The following is a 27,837-nucleotide window of genomic DNA, read 5'->3' as shown; positions in this document are numbered from 1 at the left end:
TGCCTTCCTCTGGATCAACTTGCAGGATAACAGGCCGAACTGGATGGACAAATGTCTTTTTTCAGCCTTTTAAACTATGTTACTATGTAAAGGGATTTATTGTTGCATAACTATGCAAATTCAGCAGTCTGGGAAAGCTGGGTAACAACCTCTGCAGACATGTACTGGAGGTCACACTTAGAACATATATTATGCATACAGTATATCCATAAATATGATATCAGGACAGTTGTGAATATATATTAAACTTGTAGTTTGTTCCCCAGAAATACCTCTACATACTCACTAGCTTTCCAAAGCTGCTAAAAGGCAAATCTGCCCATTTGTGCATTGAAAGGTGGAATTATCACAATGTAACTAGACAGATGAGCTATTCAGCTATATGTACTATGGCTGGTACTTCAGTATGCATTACTACAGCTGGTACTACTGGTACTATGGTAGCTACCAAGTCTATTTGGTCCTCTTGGTAACCAGGAGATTCCTTCCATCAAAATGGCCACACTCACTTTGTAGACAAAAATTATCCAGCCTAACCTCAGCCCTCTCCTCCTAAACTTCCCAGCTACATGCTCTAGCATCAGAGGCGTAGGGGGTAGAAGACATAGCTGCAGCCTAAGAGAAGAATATTCTGGTTTTCTATTATATTTTTCATGGTCTGTGTGATATCGTACAAAACAAGAAGAAAAATAAGAAGATTATGTTATGTTTTATTGGTTTTTTTTTAGTATGTTTAGTGGTTCTTTAAGGAACATATGTCAATATTACTTATTAGGGCGTACAGACGTCATAGAAGAAGACCCAAGTGTGGAACACTTTCTCTGTTAGTCAGAAGCCACTTGAAAAGAGTCTCCCATAGTTTACTAGTTTAATTAGTTCTTTAGGTTTTGCAAATTGATACAAGAAGGCAAAGACACATTTTAGGCTTGGCCAAGGTCTAAAGGAAAATTCCAGTTAATATGTAACATTGTAACATTTATGAAAGCCTTGTATGACAGCGGTCCCCAACCACTGGGGGCCAGCTGGTACTGGTCTGAGGGGAGAGCCGTTGTTGAGAGGTGGGGGCGGTAACTATTGGTTTCTGTGCCCCGCCGTTTAGCCTCATAGGCTGAAGGCCGCTAGGTGCTAAAGTGCAGGAGGTCGTGATGACATAATTGCGACCTACTGCGTCTGGTCACAGGCGGCATGATGACATAACGCCAGCAGAGACCCTGTGCCATAACGCAGGCAGCCAAAGCAACAGCAGGGTAGAAGAATAACAGCAGGAGTGAGGTGAGTTCTTTGCTCTTTTTTTTTTATAAATGATTATTATTATTTGGTTTATGGACACTACTGGGGGTACTATTTGTAAAGAGGCACTACTGGGGGCCAGGCTATATTTAAATAGACCACTACTGGGGGGCTTTATATGTATAGAGGCCACTGCTGGGGGGCATTATATGTAAAGAGGCCAGTACTGGGGGGCATTATATGTAAAGAGGGCACTACTTAGAAGCTTTATATGTAAATAGGTAACTACTGGGGCTTTATATGTACATAGGACACTACTGATGGGGCATTAGATCTACTGGGGAGTAAATGGGGATGATTACCAAGTAGGGGCATAAACTGAGGCATTAATACTAAATAGGTGTGTTCAATTTTGAGAAGTTGTGGTCAACAGACGTGATCTGTGCAAGACTGAGGAAAAAAAGGAAAGAGAATGACTCCAGCCAGAGGAGACATCACCTGTAAGTCACTGAGTGGGGGCCTAAACAGGATTATGGTGTAGCAGTATTATTGGCCTTTATAAAGTGTTATTATTGGCAATATTGTACAGTATTTTGTTATGTGCGTGAATAACATCACCTGCCCCGACATGTGTCCCGCCCAGTCCGTGGGAAAAATGTCTTGAATGAAACCGGTCCCTGGTGCAAAATAGGTTGGGGACCACTGTTGTATGATATCGGTGAATCTCAGGCATGATAATTGTTAAATGGAATTGTATAAATCTGTTATTTATATTGCAGTTAGGTCATATGATGGATTCTTCTTATTCTTAGCTGTAACGTGACTATGTGCAACCTGATACCTCGGCTGGAAAAGTAAAGTGTATAGCTGATCTATTTCCATTTGTAGGAAAATAGGTGTTATGGAGTTAAAAACCAATAGCTGTTACAATATAGAAACGTAATTGTAATGTAATATATAGGAGTACCGTATATAATACCAGTATTATGTGAATACATCAAATGTACACTTATGATGCAGCTGATCTTTAACTACTTATGAACATACTACCCCTGCTTGACTCCCTACTCTCGCTATGAGACAGAATGGAGAGCCTCTCTATAACAGTTCTCTATAACGGGAGAGCCCAGTGCAATGTTTTACTATATAATACTACATAATAGTAGTATATTTACTCTGCAACAGCCAGTAACAGAGATAATGCATTATATGTTACAGCTCCAGTATTTTTTTTTTGTCAAATACCTCTTTAAAAGATATCAAAATTTATCTCATTTCTTACCTGCAAATTTCTGATGAAAAGAAATATAGAGGAACTTTGTTGTTCACAAATGGAGGAAATGAAGCTGCATCTGTATTACATATAAATATACAAATTATTAATGCTTCAAAGTTGCAGCAGAGAATTTATTTCAAAACCCGAAGCTTTAAAAAAATGCTATCGAACTGGTACTCTACACCTTAGTATGCTTTCTATTTAGGACACTTTACATCAAAGTAATCTGATGATTTCTTATACAACCATTCATATGAATTACAATACACGCTCATACAATTGCTTAATAAATGAACAGTATATTGGAAACTTTCCCAGTATAATATCTAATGGGCAATGGTTAGAATTCTCAGAAAATGACTTGTGCTCTTAAAGCGGTTGTCCAGCTTGAATCCCGATTTTATCTCAGCCCTTGACCGAGCTATACCTAACATTAAAAAGGCACTCACCTGCTCTCCACTGCTCCATTCTAACAACAAGGCTCCATTCTGACTTCTTTCGATCCCCAGCATGTAAGATTCCAGACAAGGTCATGTGTGCCACTGTGACGAGTCCCCAAGAGGCACTTTACTGCTAGGCCACGTTCCTCATGGAGAAACGTCACTGCTGACGCCAGTGGTTGGCCACAGCGGTGCATATGATCTCATCTGGAAGTTTAAATGCTGGGAACCAGAAGGAGCTAGACAGGACACTTGGTATTGGAATGGAATGGTGAGGAGCAGATAAGTGCTCTTTTTATATTAGGAACTGTGCTGTCCAGGGCTGAGATAAAATTGGGATTGAAGCTTGACAACCCCTTTAATGGACAATCATTTATGTAATAAATCTCTGAGCTTTACCAGCAGACTACCTTGCCAATTTAATAAAATTATTGTCTCTCTGCACATTGCCATTTTTTTCTGCATCTACATTCTTCCCCTTACTTTAAGAGATCATCCTCCCAACTGATCACAGGGCAAGCTGTCTTTCAGTAACTGCCTCTGTATTCACAGAGGGAAGGCTTGGACTGGCCCAGCAGAGTACCAGAGGTTGTTCCAGTGGGCACCAGCGCACACAGTAATAAAATGGTAATAAAACAGAGTCCTTAAGATCTAGCAGAAACTAGAGCTGACTTTCTAACAAAAAAACAGATCTCAGATGGACATCCATATATGCAGCCTCTGCAACTACAGAGGGGTACAGTAGAAAAGGGGGAACACCACCAACAACAATGCTGTCTGTCTGTCTCAAAAACAGATATACTATTAAACCATATTAATAATGGGCACATGTCCTGTGTACACAGAGGGTGGGCCCTCAGGAGCTTCAGTCCAATGCTGAACTTGGTGCCCTGTTGTCCTCCCACATAAATTCATGCCTGTGGCCACAACATTTAGTTCTGTTAGTTATCTAGGCTATGGTCACTAACATAGGAAGGGATGTAATTTGTATGTCATTTGATACATCTAGGAAGACCTCATTTGGAGTACAAGGGGGCATCACTCAGGGCTTCAAGTATGCTACATATCTTCCTGCATCTGTTTTGTAAGTCATATGTTGTTTTGTAATTGAACCTAGGTTTCAAAAGTCTGCTTTAAATGTTATACATACCTGTACCATTTATCATATCACAGTAGTCATCTTTCCAATAAGAGAGGGTGCTGAAAAAAGTTTCAGTTTTGGATCAGTGAGATAGCCTTAGGTCACTCTTTACAAAAGACAATCACTCTAAAGGGGTTGTCCTGGTTTAGAAAAACATGTCTGCTTTCTTCCAAAAACAAGACCACCCCTGTACATGGTCTGGTACTGCATTTTGGCTATGTTGGAGTCAATGGGGACAGAGCTGCGATACTCAACCTATGGACAGGGGTGGAGCTGTTTTTGGAAGAAACCAGCCATGTTTTTCTAATCCTGAACAACCCATGTAATATAAGTACAGTAGATACAGTACAGACCAAAAGTTTGGAAACACCTTCTCATTCAAAGAGTTTTCTTTATTTTCATGACTATCAAGGCATCAAAACTATGAATTAACACATGTGGAATTATATACATAAGAAACAAGTGTGAAACAACAGAAAATATGTCATATTCTAGGTTCTTCAAAGTAGCCACCTTTTGCTTTGATTACTGCTTTGCACACTCTTGGCATTCTCTTGATGAGCTTCAAGAGGTAGTCCCCTGAAATGGTCTTCCAACAGTCTTGAAGGAGTTCCCAGAGATGCTTAGCACTTGTTGGCCCTTTTGCCTTCACTCTGCGGTCCAGCTCACCCCAAACCATATCGATTGGGTTCAGGTCCGGTGACTATGGAGGCCAGGTCATCTGGCGCAGCACCCCATCACTCTCCTTCATGGTCAAATAGCCCTTACTTTCAAAGTTTTCCCAATTTTTCGGCTGACTGACTGACCTTCATTTCTTAAAGTAATGATGGCCACTCGTTTTTCTTTACTTAGCTGCTTTTTTCTTGCCATAATACAAATTCTAACAGTCTATTCAGTAGGACTATCAGCTGTGTATCCACCTGACTTCTCCTCAACGCAACTGATGGTCCCAACCCCATTTATAAGGCAAGAAATCCCACTTATTAAACGTGACAGGGCACACCTGTGAAGTGAAAACCATTTCAGGGGACTACCTCTTGAAGATCATCAAAAGAATGCCAAGAGTGTGCAAAGCAGTAATCAAAGCAAAAGGTGGCTACTTTGAAGAACCTAGAATATGACATATTTTCAGTTGTTTCACACTTGTTTGTTATGTATATAATTCCACATGTGTTAATTCATAGTTTTGATGCCTTCATAGTCATGAAAATAAAGAAAACTCTTTGAATGAGAAGGTGTGTCCAAACTTTTGGTCTGTACTGTATATTGCAGCAAAGCTACGGACCTGAACCAAATACAGTTTATAGAAACTGAAGGATATAAAATATTGACATTGCTATTGTAAAAATCCATGAGACAATAGAATGATTCCTACATAAACCAAAAACAACAACAAACCATCCCCTTTGTGGCATTATTCCTTTTAGGCCAAATATTGATTACATACACAAACCTACAAAAATTACCACACCACATGCAATTACAATAGTTCTTATACTTTATAAATTCATATGATAAAAACTGTTAAAAAGGGGGTTTGCAAAAAATGCCACATCATTGGAGGAAGAAAGACACAGACAGGACTTAGCTGTATACATGTATGTAAAAAAAGAGATTCAACTATGCAGATAAAAGGCTAATCATAAAGTGCAAAGAAAATCACAAGCCTAATACAATGATCTGCAAGTGGTTATACAAAATGAAATATAGTTCAAAAGAGAGCCATTACCAATACTGCGTCCCACATTCCAAGATGGTGCCTACACCTGCAGATCATTGTATTAGGCTTGTGATTTTCTTGGCACTTTACACTTTATGATTAGCCTTTTATCTGCATAGTTGAATCTCTTGTTTACATATATGCATACAGCTAATTTTGCCAGTCCTATCTGTGTTCCTCAAGGATGTTGCTTTTTTTGCAAACCCTCTTTTTATCATATGAATTAATATAGTATACAAACTCGGTCTGGTACTCTATGTGGATTTTTCCATGTGACAATAGGTAGTGTTACTTAGGACATTGAATATGAATTGAGCAGGCAAGAGCAATATACCTGCTGGTAAAATGTATCCTAGGGTTATCGGGAAATGTTCCCTGCATACAAGACAACTGGAACTAGACCCAACGCACTGAGTGAGCACAATATATGCTAATGGTCCCCACTGTATACATCATTTTCATGTTACTAGTTACAAGTAAGGGGTCATTGAATATACTGAAACATGAGAATCCAGGAATTGAACAACTAGTGATACAATACATTCATATTATAACCATGAGCTAAAGATATGTAGACACTTAATACTACTGAATATTCTACGGGTTACTAGGACATAGACCTTGTAGGCACAGCTGGGTACTAGAGACGCTGTTTATATACTTAACTAGGCTTAGGCTACTTTCACACTAGCGTTTTGGTTTTCCGGTATTGAGATTCGTCATAGGGGCTCAATGCCGGAAAAAAAATGCTACCATTTTGTCCCCGTTCATTGTCAACAGGAACAAAACGTAACTGAACAGAATGGAATGCTCCAAAATACATTCTGTTCCATTTGGTTGCGCTCCCATTACCGGAGAGCAAACTGCAACATGTTGTAGTTTGCTTTCCGTCCTGGGATGCGGAGCATCCGGCAGGTCCCGCATGACACCCAATGCAAGTCAATGGGGACGGATCCGTTTTCTCGGCCACAATCTGCCACAATAGAAAACGGATCCGTCCCCCATTGACTTTCAATGGAGTTCATGACGGATGTTAGTGATAACACAACCGGATCCGTTCATAACGGATGCAGATGGTTGTATTATCAGTAACGGAAGCGTTTTTGCTGAACCCTGCTGGATGCAGCAAAAACTGTATTTGGAAGTAGCCTTAGACAGGGTGCTAAACCTTCTTAAGAAGACCAGTCCTGGATGGAGACATAGTGGGAGCACATATCATAGCAATGCCCCATGGGAAATGAATATGGAAAGAGGTATCTCCCAAGAGAACCATCTTGTAAGCGCTAGCTATTGGAAAGCCTCCAACAAGGCTTGGGATTTGACAAGGGAATAAAGATGGATATCTGGCTTGGCTATATTCTCTTGTCAAATCCCAAGACTTAGGTCGGAAAGTCGAATCATAGGGAGCCACTTCCAATAGGTGGCGCTAGTGAGATGATTCTCTCTCTTGGGAGATACCTCTTCGCATATACTTAACTACATATTTTTCTGTAAATCAAGACTAAAATGCTGTATATGAGTAGACTCTATATTTAATATTAGAACAATAAATCAGTTAAAATACCTTTCTCCTTTGTATTTGGTAATCAGGTTAACTTTACTGATGTCATCCTTTCCATTAAACACGACATATGGGCCGTCATAAGTTCCGTTGTACTGGATATAGAAAAATAGATTTATTTTCCATTACTGTTATGCATTTCATATTTATGGGTGAATGCCAAACACATAAATACTTGATGATCTGCTAGCTAAAGACGATAGATGTTTGCCAACTTTAGAATTTTCTTAAAAGGAATAAAAAACATTGGGTTAGATTTACTAATCTTATAGATCATGTAAACATAGACTGTCTAGATCTGCAGTGACTCATGCTGGATGATACATATGATGCAGGGATAGGCACCTTTCTCTGACTCTACACCAACTGGGTGGCTTACTCTGAGACAGAAATTGACTCCAGAATTGTGATGCACACCAATACAAAATTGGTGTATCTTAGGCCACACAAGCCCTCATCCTTTTTCGGGACGGAAAGGGTTTTTAAAACACTAATTGCGCTAATTTGCAGCACCCTATAGACAGATTGCAGGAATAGAAACATTAGTAAATCTGAGCCAATGTTGTTGCAACTTAAAGAAAAGGCACAGTCTATCTTCAGTGACAAAAATGTATTCTGTGTGCAACTAGAACGTATGAAATTTTCCAATAAACTTTCTTAAACGATCTTTTTTTTTTTTTTTTGCGAGATGTCAGGTTGAAGGAACCTTCATTTTTTGGCCTCTTTCACACGAGCGTGACGGATTAGGTCCGAAAGCATTTAGGATGCTTTCAGTGAAACTCGCACCATTTTGCAAGAAAGTTTAGCCAGTTTTGTCTGTTCAGTTTTTTTGATGCGTTATTCACGCGCGTGATAAGAAACTGAAGGTTTACAAACAACATCTTTTAGCAACCATCAGTGAAAAATGCATTGTACCCGCACTTGCTTCCGGATGCAATGTGTTTTTCACTGAAGCCCCATTCGCTTCTATAGGGCCAGGGCTGTGTGAAAAACGCAGAATTAGGCCCCTTTCACACGGGCGAGTATTCCGCGTGGATGCGATGCGTGAGTTGAACGCATTGCACCCGCACTGAATACCGACCCATTCATTTCTATGGGGCTGATCACATGAGCGGTGATTTTCACGCATCACCATTTTCACGCAGCAGCATGCTCTATATTCTGCGTTTTTCACGCATCGCAGGCCCCATAGAAGTGAATGGGGCCGCGTGAAAATTGCAAGCATCCGCAAGCAAGTGCGGATGCGGTGTGATTTTCACGCACGGTTGCTAGGAGACGATCGGGATGGAGACCCGATCATTATTATTTCCCCTTATAACATGGTTATAAGGGAAAATAATAGCATTCTGAATACAGAATGCATAGTAAAATAGCGCTGGAGGGGTTAAAAAAAATAAAAATATAATTTAACTCAACTTAGTCCACTTGATCGCGCAGCCCGGCATCTCCTTCTGTCTCCTTTGCTGAACAGGACCTGTGGTGACGTCACTCCGGTCATCACATGATCCATTACATGATCTTTTACCATGGTGATGGATCATGTGATGACCATGTTATAAGGGAAAATAATACAATCTACACAACCCCGATCCCAAGCCCGAACTTCTGTGAAGAAGTTCGGGTTTGGGTACCAAACATGCGCGATTTTTCTCACGCGAGTGCAAAACGCATTACAATGTTTTGCACTCGCGAGGAAAAATCACGCATGTTCCCGCAACGCACCCGCACATTTTCCCGCAGCGCCCGTCTGAAAGAGGCCTTACAGAACATGCTGAGTTTTTCACGCAAAGCAGAACTGATGTGTGAAAAAAATTTACACATACACATTGAAATGAATGAGTCAGGATTCAGTGTGGGTGCGATGCGTTCACGTCTTGCATTGCACCCGCGCGGAAAACTCGCTTGTGTGAAAGGGGCCTTTTACTGGTAGTTGATAAAAATCTGTCCTGATTCTCTGATGGACTCACAGGTGCTCATCTAGCTCTGCATCTGTGTAAGCATCTCATGACCAGGGCAGATTTTCTTTAACAGTGGAAGGAAATAATTTAGCTTCCTATTAAATTACTGCAAACAAAGATCTTGAAATTTGTGAGAAATTGATACAGATATCTTTTTTAAAATTACTAATATGTATTCATGTTTTATGTATTATTTTTATTGCATTTATTTTCATGTTATGGTGTTAATTACATAATAATCCACATTGATTAGCCATAACATTAAGGCTACTTGCCTAATATTGTGCCCCCCTTATGCTGCCAAAACAGTTCTAAGCTTTTGACTACACAAAATCTCTGAATATGTCCAGTGGTATGTGGTACCAAGACATTAGCAGCAAAACCTTTAAATCTTGTATGTTGTAAGGTGGGGCTTCCATGGATAGGACTTGTGTTTCTAACACATCCCACGGATGTACTAATGAACTTAGACCTGGGGACTTTCATCATTACTTTTTATAATTTTCCTAAAACCATTCCTTAACAATTTTTGCTTTATGGCAGGGCATGTTGTCCTGTTGAAGAAGGACACTGTCATCAAGGAGTCCCATTGCCATGAAAATATCTGCAATAATGTTTGGGCAGATACTGCATCCCAAAGTAACATTAATGCAAGGGCCCAATTTATTTATTAATGATATTGAAGATGGGATTAATAGCACCATTTCTATCTTTGCAGATGACACTAAGCTATGTAGTACTGTGCAGTCTATGGAAGATGTCCATAAGCTACAAGCTGACTTGAACACTCTGAGTGATTGGGCATCAACTTGGCAAATGAGGTTCAATGTGGATAAATGTAAAGTTATGCATCTTGGTAGTAATAATCTTCGTGGATCATATGTCCTAGGGGATGTAACATTGGGGAAGTCACTTGTAGAGAAGGATTTGGGTCCTTATAGATGGTAGATTAAATAACAGCATACAATATTGGCAAATGTGGTGCCAATATTCAAAAAGGGTCCAAAAACAGAGCCTGGAAACTATAGGCCGGTAAGTTTAACATCTGTTGTGGGTAAACTGTTTGAAGGTTTTCTGAGAGATGCTATCTTAGAGCATCTCAACGTAAATAAGCAAATAACGCCATATCAGCATGGCTTCGTGAGGGATCGGTCATGCCAAACTAATTTAATCAGTTTCTATGAGGAGGTAAGTTTTAGACTTGACAGCGGCGAATCAATGGATGTCGTATATGTGGACTTCTCCAAAGCATTTGACACTGTACCACATAAAAGGTTAGTATATAAAATGAGAATGCTCGGACTGGGAGAAAACGTCTGTAAGTGGGTAAGTAACTGGCTCAATGATAGTAAACAGAGGGTGGTTATTAACGGTACACACTCAGATTGGGTCACTGTCACTAGTGGGGTACCTCAGGGGTCAGTATTGGGCCCTATTCTCTTCAATATATTTATTAATGATCTCTTAGAAGGCTTGCATAGTAAAGTATCAATTTTCGCAGATGACACTAAACTGTGTAAAGTAATTTACACTGAAGAGGACAGTATACTACTACAGAGGGATCTGGATAGATTGGAGGCTTGCGCAGATAAGTGGCAGATGAGGTTTAACACTGACAAATGTAAAGTTATGCACATGGGAAGGAATAATGCAAGTTACCCGTACATACTAAATGATAAAACACTCGGCAACACTGACATGGAAAAGGATCTAGGAATTTTAATAAACAGCAAACTAAGCTGCGAAAAACAGTGTCAGGCAGCTGCTGCCAAGGCCAATAAGATAATGGGTTGCATCAGAAGGGGCATAGATGCCCGTGATAAGAACATAGTCCTACCACTTTACAAATCGCTAGTCAGACCACGCATGGAGTACTGTGTACAGTTCTGGGCTCCTGTAAACAAGGCAGACATAGCAGAGCTGGAGAGGGTCCAGAGGAGGGCAACTAAAGTAATATCTGGAATGGGGCAACTACAGTACCCTGAAAGATTATCAAAATTAGGGTTATTCACTTTAGAAAAAAGACGACTGAGGGGAGATCTAATTACTATGTATAAATATATCAGGGGTCAGTACAGAGATCTATCCCATCATCTATTTATCACCAGGACTGTGACTGTGACAAGGGGATATCCTCTGCGTCTGGAGGAAAGAAGGTTTGTACACAAACATAGAAAAGGATTCTTTACGGTTAGAGCAGTGAGACTATGGAACTCTCTGCCTGAGGAGGTGGTGATGGTGAGTACAATAAAGGAATTCAAGAGGGGCCTGGATGTATTTCTGGAGCGTAATAATATTACAGGCTATGGCTACTAGAGAGGGGTCGTTGATCCAGGGAGTTATTCTGATTGCCTGATTGGAGTCGGGAAGGAATTTTTTATTCCCCTAAAGTGGGGAAAATTGGCTTCTACCTCACAGGGTTTTTTTTTTGCCTTCCTCTGGATCAACTTGCAGGATAACAGGCCGAACTGGATGGACAAATGTCTTTTTTCGGCCTTATGTACTATGTTACTATGTTACAATGTCAATCAGCTGCTTCTAAGGCCACCAGGATATTGTCATGCATTAAACGAGGCATGGGCTCGCAGGGCAGGGATGTAATATTACCACTTTACAAAGCGTTGGTGCGGCCTCATCTGGAATACGCAGTCCAGGTCTGGGCACCAGTCCATAGAAAGGATGCGCTGCAGCTGGAAAAAGTACAGAGGAGAGCGACTAAAATGATAAGGGGCATGGAGGGTCTTCGTTGTGAGGAAAGATTAAAAGAATTACATTTATTTAGTCTTGAAAAGAGACGTCTAAGGGGGGACATGATTACCCTATACAAATATATACATGGGCCATACAAAAAATACGGTGAAAAGCTGTTCAATGTAAGATACCCTCAAAAGACAAGGAGGCACTGCCTCCGACTGGGGAAGAAAAAGTTCAGTCTCCAGAAGCATCAAAGCTTCTTTACTGTAAGAACTGTGAATCTGTGGAATAGACTTCCTAAGGACGTGGTCACAGCACGAACAGTTTTAGGCTACATGCACACGAACATTAGGGCTCCGTGCCCGTGCTGCGGACCACAAACTGCGGTCCGCAATGCACGGGCACAGACCGTTGGGCAGCCGCATGCGGATCGCAGACCCATTGGACTTGAATGGGGTCCGCGATCCACATTTGACTGTCCGCACCGTAAAAAAGTAGTGCATGTGCTACTTTTCTGCGGTGCGGAGGCACGGCCAGAAACACCACAGAAGCACTCCGTAGTGCTTCCGTGGGGTTCCAATCAGTGCCTCCGTTCCGCATCTCCGTGATTGCAGATCCATTCAAGTGAATGGGTCCGCGATCCGTGATGCGGAATGCACACGGCTGGTGCCCGTGTGTTGTGGACCCGCTGCATGCGGTCCGCAATACGGCCACTGGGGGCACACGGTCATGTGCATGTAGCCTAATGCTTATAAAAACATGTAGAAATCTGAGTCTCACTTCCTTCTGGGATTCACGTCCCCACCTATCCCTTGGTTGAACTTGATGGACTTATGTCTTTTTTCAACCGTATTAACTATGTAAGTATGTGTGGTGCCCAGGAGCAGGGATACTTTGAAGTCTGGACATTTGTGGACATTTGCCCCTGTTTCCCCTATGCAAAGTCATCAACTCTTTACTTTATTTCACTTTAAAGGGTTAACTTGCACTTACTTATACTTTTTAATCCTGTTTAACTGCATTTTATATGCATGTTGTGATATGTATCCTATTCATTTGCACTGTGGAAAAGGTTATTGAATACTGAGAGAATTTTGGGTAAGGTTTAACCCCTTAGTGACCAGCCTGTTTTGGGCCTTACTGACCAAGCGTTTTTCTTCCTTTTTTCATTGTTGCGTTCCAAGAGCTATAACTTTTTTATTTTTCCATCTATATAGCTTTATCAGGGCTTGTTTTTTTGCAGGACAAGATGTAGTTTTTAATGGCACCATTTTGGGGTACACATAACTTTCTGATTAACCTTTATTAACTCTTTCTGGGAGGGAGATGGGAAAAACAGCAATACTGCCACTGCGTTTTTACGTTATAAATTTTACAGCGTTCATTTTTTGGTATAAATAACATACTAACTTTATTCTCTGGGGAAGATTTTTTTTGCAATCATTTTCATTAAAAAGCGTATTTTCAATGGGAAAAAAAGCGTAATTTTTTAATGGGATTTTTTTATTAAATAAATGAGTTTTCTTTTAACTTTATTTTACCACTTAATAGTCCCACAAGGGGATTATAACTGACAGCTTTTTGATTGCTCTTAAAATGCAATGCACTATCCGTATAGTGCATTGCATTTTAATGGCAATGCTATTCTGACATTGGCCAGCAGACTGCACCAGAGAGGCGCAGCCTGCTGGAAAGTACTCAAGGCTGGTCTAGGGCCTACATCAGACCCCAGGCAGCCTTCACACACATCGGCACCGCGTGATCGCATTTGCGGGGTGTCGATCGGAGACAGAATGAATCCGCTCCCTCTGTCAGCACTTTACATGGGGCGGGCGCCATGTAAGGTGTTAGCCCGGATCGGCTTTTCTGCCGGTCCAGGCTGTTAGAGCAGGGCCGCGGCTCTCATGTGAGAGCCGGGTCCCTGCTCTCCGCTGCACGGGAGACTGGGCAGCTGTAAAAAGGCGTATGGGTGGTCACTAAGGGGTTAAAGAAGAGAATGTTTTAGAGGGAAAAAGCCAGACTTGTTTGCCACCAAAACCAGACAGACTGACATTTTGAATGTCTGGTTTATCTCTTTAATTATGTCTCAAAACCAGGTTTGTCTGGAAAAAACTGCTGTGTCATTGCCATTGAGTATCATTGAAGCTGTAATCAAGTCTATGAGAGACGGGAGTTGTAACATTGTATTTGTTTGTGCTGAGTTTCTCCACTCCACCCCTCCCAGTAGAAGTTTGTAGTTTAGACAGAAAATGTATATAAGGAGAGCAGTCAGAGCCCCTAGTGTTCTGCAGGTAGGGACTAGTTCTTAGAAGAGTAGACTTTGCCAGACTACTTGAGTGACCAGAAGAAGAAGATGCTGAGATGAGGGTACTCTGCCACAGACCATGAGCCTCCAGCCTTTGGCCACGGTACTAGCCTTCTGAGAGAGAGAGAGAGAGAAAGGGACAGCTAGCTCAAGCCTTTCCTCAGTATCAAACCCTTCTTATGTCAGTGAGGAGACTGGAGAAGCCAGCCCTATGCCATTGTTTTGCACCTGAATTCCTCCAGTAAAGAAGCATACTAATTTACTGCAGATCCTGACTCTTTGGACTTATTTCCCATTGGGATACACCATGCCTTACCATCCCTTCCGGAGAGCAGCAACACGTGATGACACCTCGATGATGTCCGGTGGACCCAGCATAGCGTTGGGGCCACCCCAAACCCCCCCACTGCACATGTAGCCTGACTTTCCTTCTTCCCATTCTGCAGTCTGGTGCCATCTTTTTTTCATGTCAGCACATGAATCTAGATGGGCCGTTACCCTCCTCATCATTTCGCTAGATTTCCTTCCTTGGACCCCTTTGGTAGGTTCTACCAGAAATATACCAAATGACCTGCCATTTAGGAAATGCTCTGACCCATTTGTTTAACTGTTGGAATTTGAGTCTAGTCAAAGTCACTCAGACTACAAGATAATAAATTTTTTACTGATTTTAGTGTTATGGCTGATCGGCTGTGTAATCTCTTATTCCAAAATATACAACATTTAAAAATGTGCAGCATGCTCACTTTTCTGGATGTCATTTTTCCATTATGTGCAGTTGTGGTTTTGAAAATCAGAATCAGAAATTCTGCCAATTCATAGCAGTTGTACCATGTGTGGACATGGCCATAAGACAAATATTTTTTTGAATGTACATAAATTTCAGATTTCTAAATTGGTTTCTATTGCTCTATTTTATGCTTCTCCTGGACTTACTGCAGCTTGGCTGACCTGAACTCACTGTTTCATATTGATCAATGGTGCTATGAGTTTCAGCCTGACCAGGGGGGCCACTGTACCTTACTCAGTTGAGTATTGGACAGTAAACCTGGGATGCAGTGAACTTGGTCAGCTGAGTCTCAGTTGGTCCAGGAAATGTGTCATGCTTGTCTAAAACCAGCCTTAGAGTAGGTTCAGGTTGCTGTAAATTTTTTCTACCAAGTATCTCTTGACAAACCCACATTGACTGTAGCGTTTAAATATTTTTTTAACAGATTTCATTCTATACATGGGAAAATGTGAAGTTTTATAGAGAGATAATGAGCATTCTTCATATTTGATTTTTATCACTACATGTGGATGGGGTTTTCAAACTATACATTGCTGAAAATTTGCAATGTAGAGTCTGCTCCTCAAATCGGCAGCAATTATGCCACAGGATTATATGGTCTTAATATATATATATATATATACTGTATATATATATACGAAGATCGGACAGCACTCCAAAAATAACAACATTTTTATTCACCCATGTGGCAAAAAAGCAGCAACGTTTCGGCTCAACAATAGAGCCTTTCTCTTTGCTTGAGAAAGGCTCTATTGTTGAGCCGAAACGTCGCTTCTTTTTTGCCACATGGGTGAATTAAAATTTTGTTATTTTTGGAGTGCTGTCCGATCTTTGTTTTTTATATTTTGGCATTGAGCACATGCCCTGGGACATAGTACCCGCCCTAAGTTTATTTGTTCGGTGCCTAAGGTTATATCATTAGTTTATACATACCGGGTAGAATACGCCAGTGGTTTTTTCTGCTATTGGTAATTGTTCCAAGAAGGGATCTTTGTAGCCCCACAGGACCTCATGGACACTTCTTATTTGAAACAATGAAGAATTTGATCGTTTAACTGCATTATTCACCAATCCCAGTAAAAAATCTGGAAGCAGAGCAGGAGCAGCCTGAAACACATTCATTTATTTCACATTATGAATTTCAGGGTAACCAACTGTCAATTATTTTACAGACAATTTGTTAAATTAGGGGACAGTTTTGAAAACTGTCTGATAAAACTGATTTGTTTTTCTCTATAAGCCACTTATGGGCACTTAAGTCTCATGCACATGACTGTATTTTCGGTCCGCGAATCTCTTTAACCTTTACATTTTTTCTAAATACCAATGATAAAGCTTTAAATGAAAGTGTACCAATGTGCCTGACCCATACACCATTCACTATTCCTCCCAACTCCTACATTCATGCACACTCGGCTTAAATGATTGGGTATGCCTTTTCAATGGGGAAAGTGGAATAAGCCAAAAGCATATCTCCTCCAGGGAACAAAGATTTAGGCATGTTCAAATCCAACATGCACAATGCTTTTCTGCCATCACAGAAGAGTCAGGATACCCCCATTAACAATAGATAGCCAGCCCATTTTGCCAAAATTCACCTTTTCTCTTATACTCTAGTCTAGACACACATATAATGGACATTGTCCTAAACATTTAAACAGGATTTTAAAATGAGATCTCGGCTACTTTTGTAATGTATTCAAAATAGAGGTTTTAATTAAGTTGGGGTAGATCTACTAAACCTATAGATGTGGTAAACTTAGACACTGGTGAACATTTACACTACTGTTGTGGCGTAATAAAGTTGCAGATTTTGTTGCACTCCATATTTGCGGCAAAATCTGCAACTCTTCCCCCTTCACACCACTTTTAAGAAGTGGAGAGAAAGAGGGGTGTGGCGAGGGGGCTGCATGCCACATTTATCTTTATTCACGCCGATTTTCTGCAGTATATAAAGATAGAAATCTATGATAGCTAGGAGGCTGCCCTAGATTTTACACACGGCCAGCAGGAGCGTCCACCAAATCTATGAGCGGATTGCGCCTCTACATAAATTTGGCGCATCTTCTGGTGGTGTGGAAAAACGTTAAAACGTTAGTCTTAATAAATGTTCCTCATTGTTTATACCTACGAGCCACACTACTGAGACAGAATGGCTATCCATTGAAGGACTGCACCCTGCAGTTGAGAATTGCAGAGGTATTGAGAAAGAAATTGCACCCCTTGTTGAATTGGGATGTTGCTTGAATTAGTTGGGAGCCGACTAAGAGAGACATGTATTGTACGACCTATATCCCCATATACAGCCTTGGGGAATCTGCATATGTAACCTGGAGAGACTGAACTTACTTTTGCTAGTGCCTGTGTGTTATGTGCAGTAAAGTAGAGTGAACTTGTAAGGTGCAGGACATATGCAGAAGAATAGGAGCGGATAATGCTTTAAGATAAGACTTTACTGTGAAACTGGCAGAACAGCAGAAAGCTAAATTCGGTAGACAATTCTAGGTCAACCCTGTCTTCAGCCACGCGCCTGTGTGAAGGGGTGTCCCCTTCTCTCACATGTGGTCTCTCAGGGTTTAGCTCCAAATAATATCCCTTTAAATAGCAACTGGGAACGAGAACTTGCTTGTGAGATATCTGAATAACTAACTTTTGGTGGATGAAAATGGCACTTGGTTACGTTCATTATACTGTGTTAACTTCCTGCCCCAGAAAGAAGCTCCGCTCGCCAGCTGTTGTCTGCACACACGTGTCACTATGAACGCTGGCCCTCAAGTGGTTCTCTATGGATTCCCTATTGATCCGAGGCAATCACTATCTGTTTGCCTTGGATCTGGTGCTGGCATACATCTCAAGCTCTAGTTCTGGGCTGCAACTTCCAGATTTCTATGCAGCCCTTGTTCTCTGATTTCAGCGGTTCATACTTGGCCTTCAGCTTCTCCCACCATAGTGTGTCATCACTCTGCTCATGGCACATGGCAGACTCTCCTCCTTCCACACAGTACCAACAGTTCCTGTCCAGCCTCAAAAACCTTCCCCTGTTGTCTCATGAACTTTGGTTCCATCTCAATCTTACTGACAGACTGCCATACATACCCTAGCAGGCTTTGCATGCAGAGAAAGGGCAGATTTTCTGAGTGTTAAAAACCTGCCTTGCACCCCACTGCTCACAGGTTCACCCCACTCATAGGTGCCCATGTTAAAACGTATACTGTGTGGTATACATTTTTTAAAACTAGATGTCTTTGTACGAAATAGCACAGTCTGCTGCTCTATTACTTCCAGTATAAACAGCACCCTATACTGGTTCAACATAGGCCCAAGAATACTCTTTTGGCTTTTTTTTGCTAAATGAGCCAGGCCTGTTCTCTGTATGCCACTTATCAGTTTTGCTGTACATCCAAGCAAAGCATGAGAAGCATCACCTTCACACACTGTGGAATTTGTTGCAGAAATTTCTGCGACAAAAATCAGATCCATTCATCTGCTTGCCGCCCTATTCAAATGAATGGAACTGATTTTCAGTCGTGGACATTTTTGCAACAAAATCTGTAGCGACACTATACACGCAGATAAGGCTCTGAATGCCAAATCAGTGGTCTCTGGTAGTAGTGGCTGTCCCCTATTACCTCCTGTAGAATGTACAGATCTGACTCCCATTCACTTCTGCTACCATAAAGACTTCAGTTTGCGATCTTCCACCACAGCTCTCCCTAAAGCCTGCTCAAGCCTCTTCCAAAGACATATTTAATTTCTAAAAGGCATCATTTGATGCCATCCGAATCACTGAAACTGAGGATAAATGCAAAGATTTGTTCAGAATTGGAAGGTAGGTTATCTCCAGACCAATGACATTCACAGTATGTGATGATCTTAAAGGAAACTGCTTACTTACAGCAACGCCAAGATTTAGAACTGTATATGTATCGTCATCAGATCCAATAGACATATGTCTCTGAAATATGGCGTTATTTGGCAGATAAAAAGTCACTGTGCTGTTATTGTTCTGTGTCACATTAGTCTTTGGTAAGTGACGGACCCTTTGAAGAAAAAATGAAAACGAAGAGGAAAAAAATGATGTAGCATGTAAAATGGCACGTTCACAAAAACAGCAGAAATATTTGGAGTTGCTAAGTGGAATCAATAAGACTATGGCTCTCAATTTGTCTGAATTATGGAGTAAAACTTTAGAGAAGAAATCAAAATGGCACCCACGGCTAACATAGCAGTAGTGGTCGGAATAACTAAGCTATCTTCTGGGTATAACCATATGTAAAAACAGTGACTCGTGACAAGATGTCCTATACCTCAGCAAACCGCTAAAATAATGGGGGTGGGGGAGACCTAGTAGCTATTATTTCATTTATATGTAATGCCACTGAACTGGAAATAAAAGAGTTACCATTGAAATCAATGGACTATCCATGTAATGAACAGCTGTTCCTAGGACTGTCCGCAAAAGCAAAAGTCACTATTTCTAGCTGCTCACCACTCTGCTTTAGGCCAGACACACACGAGCAAGTTCAATGTGAGGGACTCGCAGCATGTGTCAGTGTGAGGTCCTGTTCTGCTACAGGATAGCACATCATTATGATTTATAATAATAATTCTGGCAGGCTGTTCCAGCAGAGAATAGAGTTGAGCGCGAATATTCGAATTACGAATATCGCAACTTTGAGAATTCGCTAATATTTTGAATATAGTGCTATATATTCGCTATATCGAATATTCGTCATTTTTTTAACATCTGAAAACATGAGTCATTGGCCCACAAGCAACTTAAGCATGGAGGAATCATGTTTTCAGATGTTAGAAAATTACGAATATTCGATATAGCGAATATTTAGCACCATATTCAATATAGTGCTATATATTCATTTTTTAGAATATTTGTCATTTTTTTCCCTTCTTAAGTCATGATTTACTCCTTATTAGGTTGCTTTTGGGCCAATGACTAATTGGGGGCCCAGGAGGTCTGACTGGGGGGGCCCAAAAGGTCTGACTGGGGGGGCCCAGGAGGTCTAATGGGGGTCTGATTGGGGGTCTGATTTGGGTCTGATTGGGGTCTGATTGAGGGTCTGGAGGTCTGACTGGGGGGTTTAGAGGTCTAATGGAGGTCTGTTTGGGGGTCTGGAGGTCTAATGGGGGTCTGATTGGGGGTCTGAATGGGGGGTCTAGAAGTCTAATGGGGGTCTGATTGGGGGTTTGGAGGTCTGACTGGGGGTCTGGAGGTCTGATATGGGGGTCTGGTTTGATATGTGAGTCTGGAGGTCTAATGGGGGTCTTATCTGAGGTCTGATATTGGGTCGGGGTCTTACATGGAGGTCTAATGGGGGTCTGATCTGAGGTTTAAAACTGGAGTCTCATATGGGGTCTGACATAGAGGTCTAAAAGGGGTTTGGTCTGAGATTGGGGGATCTCATTTAGGTTTTATATGGGGGTCTGATCTGAAAGGAAGGTGTTTTTTATTACTAGCGCCAATATAAAGGGGTGTTTTTGTACATCTGTGTGGTACTAGTATTTTCAGGGGGATTGTTTCTGTAGGAAAATATTGGGGAGCACAGTGGATACGGTATTGGGAGCGGCAGGATGGGGTGTTAAAAAGGTGGGAGGATGATGGAAATGTAGGAAAGTATGATGTCTATTTGTAAAACTGCAGATACGAGGTGCGGCTAAAAGAAGTCACCATGGTGGTTTGGTCTAGCAGGAGAAGAAGAGGAAAGAGAATATCTACATCAGAGAAGAGAAGTCACTGGATGTAAGAGGCATGTGGTGCTGTATTACCCTGTATGTTCTGTAGCGCTGTATGTAATGTTTTCCAAGTATATCTTTAAAGGGGTTGTCACCTTTTTTTGTATGAGTGCTGCCTTCTATGCTCTGTTTACCTGCTCATCACTTCAAATGCTACAGCGAGCAGGTGAACAGAACAGAGAAAGCAGCTCTCATATGAGCACTGCCCTCTCTTCAAACAGCTGGGGGCACAGAGGGAATTACTACAATGGAGGGGGCACAGAGGGCATTACTAATGTAAAGTGGGCACAATGGGAATTTCTACTATGGAGGGGGCACAGAGCCAGAGGGCATTACTAGAATGAGCATTATTACTGTGAAGGGGGAACAATGGGGATTTCTACTATGGAGTGGGCACAGAGGGCATTACTAGCACAGTGGGCATTACTACTATTAAGGGGGCACAATGGGCATTATTACTATGAAGGGGGCACAGTGGGCATTATTACTATAAAGGGGGCACAATGGGGATTATTACTATGAAGGGGACAAAATGGGGATTATTACTGTGAAGGGGGCACAATGGGGATTATTACTGTGAGGGGGGAACAATGTGGGCATAACTACTGTGAGAGGGCACATCTGTACAAAACTACTGTGAAGGTTGTACAATGAGGGCAATACTACTGTGAGCAGGTACAATTTTTTTAAGTATTGTGGGGGAGGGGGGTGCCAGAGAAAGGACCCGCCCCAGGTGCACCCTAGGCACGCCACTGCATTAAGCTACTAAATCAGGCATGTCAGGATTTGGGAAAGGTCCTCTTTAAGAAAAGATGGATCATGGAGATGGAGTAACAACACCTTTACAAGTAAGAACTTTTGATGTAGGCTCCATGATCTTTCTCAGGCCATTTGCCAGGGCAAATATACTGATGAAAGAGGACCTGTTACTACTCTGGACATGTCGGTTTTAGTAACTAATTGTATTCTCAAATGAAATGACAATTCTGGAAAATGTATTCTTATGACTCCATGTTATGCAGTTCCTCTGTTATTCCGGATATTCCCTATATTCCCTATATAGGGTGTGAGTGTTAGACTGTCCAGGGACTCATTCCCAACTGGTAACATACAGTTGTACCATTATTCTAGTAGGAATAATAGAGAAACAACATAACACAGAGGCATGAGAAAAAATGCTCCAGAATTATTACACAGGGAATGTAAGTAATTATTAAAACAGACTTATTAAGGGATGTGAATAAAAAAGACCAGTGACCACCAGCATATAAATAGCCCAACCAAACAACTCTGCACATTTCGACTTCCTAGATCCTTGTGAACGCTGTAATACAGAGATCATTTTGAGTGTAGGCTACATGAACATAACTCAATAGAAAGTAGCAGAATTAAGATTTTATTTTATAAAAAAAAAATTGTGGTCCGTAGCACTGAATCTAGCAGTAAATACATTACAATATACAAGTTTTTCACTAGTGCAATGCTTTTGCATTCGTATGAAGCTGGACAATTATATATTTTATGCAGGATCATCATACTACATGTACGGTATGTAAGTATAGATCTTACTTTTCATAATTGATTTCTGGGATTATGTTGTTTGTAGTAAGAGCTGGGGCATGAAAAACAATTGAGAAGCCCCATAAGATTACAAATCAGGAGCTTTTTCAGTGACTCTGACTATAGATAATATCCTGATTATTGTAACTAGAGATGAGCGAAGTTTACAAAAATTCGACTCTGCTGCTTTTCCAAATTTCACAAAGAAATTTGCATGGTGATGAATTACTTTGAACAAAGCGCATTTCTTTCTAGGTAGTGGGAATAATCACAGGGAATGGCAATTTTGTAACCCCCCCTAATTGAACACCTCAGATGCCGCTTTCATCACTGATCGCGGCATCTGAGATGACAAATGAGGGCTTTCAGGGGTTAATCAGTTAAACAAAAATAATACTCACCTCATCCATTTGAGCGTGAAGAGGCTGCCGCAGCCATCTTGATTGAGGATCCCGCCCGAAATCCCACGTGGTGCGTGATGACATCATCCCATCGCCCGGTGTGGTGATGTCATACGTCACCGCGCACAAGATTTTACACGGGATCTTCAATCAAGATGGCCGCCGTGGCCTCTTCACGCTCAAATGGATTTGGTCCGCATCCGATCCGCATGTTTTGCGGGTCAGATGCGGATCCATTCAATTCAGTGGGGCTGCAAAAGATGCAGAAAGCACACCTGTATGCTGTCCGCATCCATAAGTCCGTTCCACGGCCCCGCAAAAAAATTGAAAATGTCCTATTCTTGTCTGCTTTAGAACTGTTCTATACAGGGCAGGACGTTCCGTTCCACAAAATGCAGAACACACAGCCGGTGTCCGTGTTTTGCGGATCCACAATTTGCAGACCGCAAAAACGGCAATGGCTGGAGCCCTTAGACATACTGATTAAAAATATTGATTGTGTGAAGTTGGCCAAATACATGACTGATTACATGACACTTGAAATGGACAATTCAGAAGTGTAAAGTTTACTTACAAGTATGTGTATGGTCCTTGTTGCTGTAATTTAGGTTTTCCTCCATTTATGATTTCATCTGGATTTGAAACATTAAATATCCAAAACTGCCGATACACAGGACTTCCGGGCACTATCCAATTATCATAGGCAATGGTTCCTTCTTCAACAACAGCCTCCTGTTTGTAAGAAACAAATATTGAATAAAAAAAACTCTTAATCCATTCTACAATAGCCAGTTTCTTCCAAAGAGTGAGGCACTGTTCACATAATGTGGTAATATGATAGCTTTTGGTGAGGAAAACAGAATAAGGGCTACAACTCTATCACAAATGTGTGGGCAACCTTATGACTGGCGGAACACAAGTGTATATGACAGCTCGTTCCAAATTCTGGAACGTTGTCTACAGTAATACAGTCAGTAGACAGAGAGGAGGAGGATGTAACTGCACCTTGTATCTCTGGTTAAATCTGTGTTTCTGGTAAGGTGCCATTTAGTCTCCATACACACGCATACATAGTTTGACCAAATATTCATGTTTTCTCAGTAGGAAAAGACGAATAAGCTGCTGCCAGACACCGTTTATGTCAAGAGAGAACAAAGGATCAAGCAGGCTGAAACCCATCTTGCCTTATCCTGAAAACCCAAACATCTTCTGTCAGGAGGACAGTCAGGACATTCAAGTACACATCAGATGGTCATAAAAATGCAGAAACAGGAGGTCCACTTTAATCTTTATTCTGCATAGATGTCTGTCTACCATATCACACAGTGAAGTAGTATACCAGCATTGTATAATTGTATATCTATCATCACCAGCAGTCCGTGTCTAATTAGCATATCATTGATAGCTTTCATAACTCAAACTCAGTTTGGAATGAAAAAAGTCAACCATCATGGCTGATAATAAATGTATCCAATATTAAAGAGGACCTGTCATTAAGACATTAAAAAATGCAATGCAATTTGCAGGCATCCGGTTATAGAACAGGGGCAGCTGAGCAGATTAATATAGTTTTGTAATTTAAAAAAAAGAGTCAGTAAAACTTGCAATTTATACATTTATATCTCTGCTCTTTCTATACTTAAGACCACCCAGTCACTGAAACCTGCATAGACATTTACACTGGGAATTATATCAGTCACTGGTAAGATGGCCCCTGTGTACAACTGAAGTGAGAAAAAGCAAGATATAAATGTATAAATTACAAGTTTTACTGAATCTTTTTCCCATAAAACCACATATCCATCTGCTCAGCCCCTCCTGCTCTATGACATGCAGCCTGCAGATTACAATACATTTTGTTGTGACAGGTTTTCTTTAATTAAAGGAACATTCAAGTCAAAAATGAAAAGTCTGCCATTACTCCGTGTAATGCTTCATGCTTAATGCATACTTAGGGAACTTTCACACTAGCGTTTTTCTTTTCCGGCACTGAGTTCCGTCCTAGGGGCTCAATACCGGAAAAGAACTGATTAGTTTTATCCCCATGCATTCTGAATGGAGAGTAATCCGTTCAGGATGTCTTCAGTTCAGTCTTTTTCACTGATCAGGACAGAGATAAAACCGCAGCATGCTACAGTTTTATCTTTGGCCAAAAAACTGAACACTTGCCTGGCATTTTTTTTACATAGGAATGTATTAGTGCCGAATCCAGCATTAAAAATACTGCAATGCCGGATCCGTCCTTCCGGTCTGTGCTTGCGCAGACCTTTAAAAATGTGGGGAAAAAAATAGAAACAGATCCGTTTGTCCGTATGACAAAAGGACAGACGGATCCGTTCTTGCAATGCATTTGTGAGAAGCATCCGCATCCGGATCCATCTACAAATGCTGTCCGGTGACGGAACTGCTTGCCGGATCACTCTGCCGCAGGTGTGAAAGTACCCTTACTCCTATTTGCTGTTAATTTATACTTTTACATGTCACCAGTCAATGGCTGCAACTTTTGTAGGCCAGCAATTTCCCTTTGAGGGTGCCTTAACATGTGGCAGATTTTGTTGCAGAAATTTCTGGGACTGAAAATCAGTTCTATTCATCTGAACAGTGTTGTTTTGGCAGGAAGCCCATGCTTTTCAGCAAGCCCCATTCACATGTATGGATAGGATTTCCAGTTTCAGAAATTTTTTCAACAAAATCCACCAAATGTGAAGACCTAATCCACCCTAATGTTCTGAAACAGGAAAATCTACACCTGTCCGCATGTTTTTCAATGGTGCATTACAATTCCGTCATGATTTTCAGAACTGCCATGGATTCTGTACACAGAATCCTCAGTGTGAGGACATATCCATTGCCTCGAAAACCTTAACACTGACAGGAATAGAAAAGGTAGAAGCAGGGGTGCACCACCAATGAGGCCAGGTGAGGCAATTGCAGTGGCGGATTGGCCATAGACCTTACAGGGAAATTTCTCGGTGGGCCAATGCCCAGGGGGCCGCCTGGGCTATCCTCACGGCCGGCCAGTGGAAGTTTTTGGGGATGTATTTTGTGCTGCTGGTAGTATTTTGCAATTGACTGTGGTATCTGGCTCTGTTGGGGTGGTATAGTGTGCCACAATATGGTATTACTGGCCCTGCCTTCCATCAATTTGTACCCAACTATAAAATGGGGCCACTTTTTGTATTTTTGCCACTATAAGTTCCCAGTCCGTCCCTGGGTGATTGCCTCAGGCGGCAAGACCTAGAGACAAGTGGTAGCTGTGGGAATATCTCTCTATATTCAACTGTATCACAGTATGCCTTAAACAGTCGTGCTGGAGGGGTTGGGTGCCATTTCAATCTTTGCCTCAGGCAGCAGAAGGGCTAGGTTCACCCCTGGGTAGAAGCACACTACCTGTACAGTGTTATTATATTTATCATATTTAAAGGAGTTGTCCGGGATTAGAAAAGCAAGCCTGCCTTTCCTTTTCAGAAGCAGCTCTTCTACATGGCTGAGCTGCAATATCAGATGTAACCCCTTGCAAAGGTGACACTAGATCTGATTTAAATAAAACAAAGAAAGAATATAACTAATTAGAATAAATGTTACATATCAGCAAAGCAAATACAGGGGGAATTGCTATGATTACAATAATAATCTGTAGTGTACAATGATGAATGACTATTAAACCTCAGTAATAAAGATAATACAGTGAGTATTACTGCAGCAGTACAGTGAGGAATCTATCATTCTTCCATGCCCTGGCATAGAAATCACAGATTTTGCTGCAAATCCTATTTTGGGCAAAAATATGCAATTTTTCCCAATTTCCAACACCCACACCGCTGTTTCAAAATTCTCTGGCTGCATATGCGACCTCTGTGACCTGACACATTCAACATTATGTGCACCAGAGGATTTGAGAACATTATATCTGCCTCTTAATAATTGTGGCACATCATGCAACAGTGAGGTTTCTGATTAAGACTGTAATTTTTCCCAATAAGTAGGATTTGATCAAACATTGCAGAAACGTGCAACTTTATTCTATGCTCCTTTTCTATCCAAATCTGTCTTTGGTTAAAAATGAAATCTGCACCCAAAACTGCATGTGTAAATCCAGCTTAATACCTCCCTGTTGGATACATTCAGAATAAAACATTTCTGTGTAATGTCCGCTACATTGTGTTAGGGGATCCTGATATATGTCATTGGCAGAAAGCACTAAGTTGCCTAGTACATATTGTACAATACATGCTATTATATTTAAATGAAGTCTTCACAAAATAATATCATCACAGAAAAAATCAAGATTTGATTCAAATAGAAATGAGAAATTCTGCGCATTTCCAAAAAAAAGAAAATAGCTCCATGCTGCCAGGTCTGGTAGTAATAACATATGGAGTTACTGTACCTTGTCTATTTGATCTTTAATAATGATATCTCCAACAGGTATTAAGACCCCTCCAAGAATAGCCAGCAGCGCCCCGATAATAGATCCCGCTATTAGCCAGCATTTTCCACTGCAGCACATGGTGTTTTGTTGATGGTGGAGTCCGGAGAGTGCTGTGGACTGATTCTAAAGTCTCAAGCTCCTTATATAGTGTTTCTTTGTACTTTGACTGATCATTATAGAATTACCATTAACTTGAGTGATAACGAAAAATTCACTCCATCATTAGAGATCAAGGTTCAAAAAAAAATTGCAAGTTTAAGATTAGATAAGTTAAAGGAGCAGCCTGCAAATAGGGGACTAGGATGGAAAATGGTGTTATCAATTAGAAGCAATGACATGACATTAGCTTTCATTTTTTTTTTTTTGGGGGGGGGGTCAAATTGTTTATTAAAAAAATGGCAAACCCCCGACTCACGGAGAGTCACCCTCCAGCACTCAGGAGTGGAAAACCCCCTGTGGAGGAAACCTCTAGGGAAACCATGGCTGGAGGGCTGCCCTTCCCTTGGGCTTAGAGGGTAATGCCACTATGTAGCTGCCATATAAATAGTAGGGGTGCAGCAGCCGGGCTTATCTGGTTG

General features: G+C 41.2%; 1 protein-coding gene across 1 annotated transcript in view; it reads right to left on the bottom strand.

The window, feature by feature from the left end:
* The window catches only part of CD36 (CD36 molecule), a 67,318-nt gene extending 39,981 nt beyond the window's left edge, over positions 1-27,337 (bottom strand). Inside the window, exons 1-7 of the mRNA XM_040414068.1 lie at positions 27,218-27,337; positions 23,402-23,559; positions 19,011-19,155; positions 16,049-16,222; positions 7,372-7,463; positions 4,097-4,146; positions 2,513-2,582 (exon numbers count right to left, since the gene is read on the bottom strand). Coding sequence (XP_040270002.1) covers positions 2,513-2,582; positions 4,097-4,146; positions 7,372-7,463; positions 16,049-16,222; positions 19,011-19,155; positions 23,402-23,559; positions 27,218-27,337 — 809 coding nt within the window. The remainder of the gene's footprint in view (positions 1-2,512; positions 2,583-4,096; positions 4,147-7,371; positions 7,464-16,048; positions 16,223-19,010; positions 19,156-23,401; positions 23,560-27,217) is intronic.
* Between the last annotated feature and the right edge of the window lie 500 nt (positions 27,338-27,837).

Source organism: Bufo bufo, chromosome 1, assembly GCF_905171765.1.
Source record: "Bufo bufo chromosome 1, aBufBuf1.1, whole genome shotgun sequence".
Classification (NCBI taxonomy): Eukaryota; Metazoa; Chordata; class Amphibia; order Anura; family Bufonidae; genus Bufo; species Bufo bufo.
This window is presented reverse-complemented; position numbering and strand designations above follow the sequence as displayed.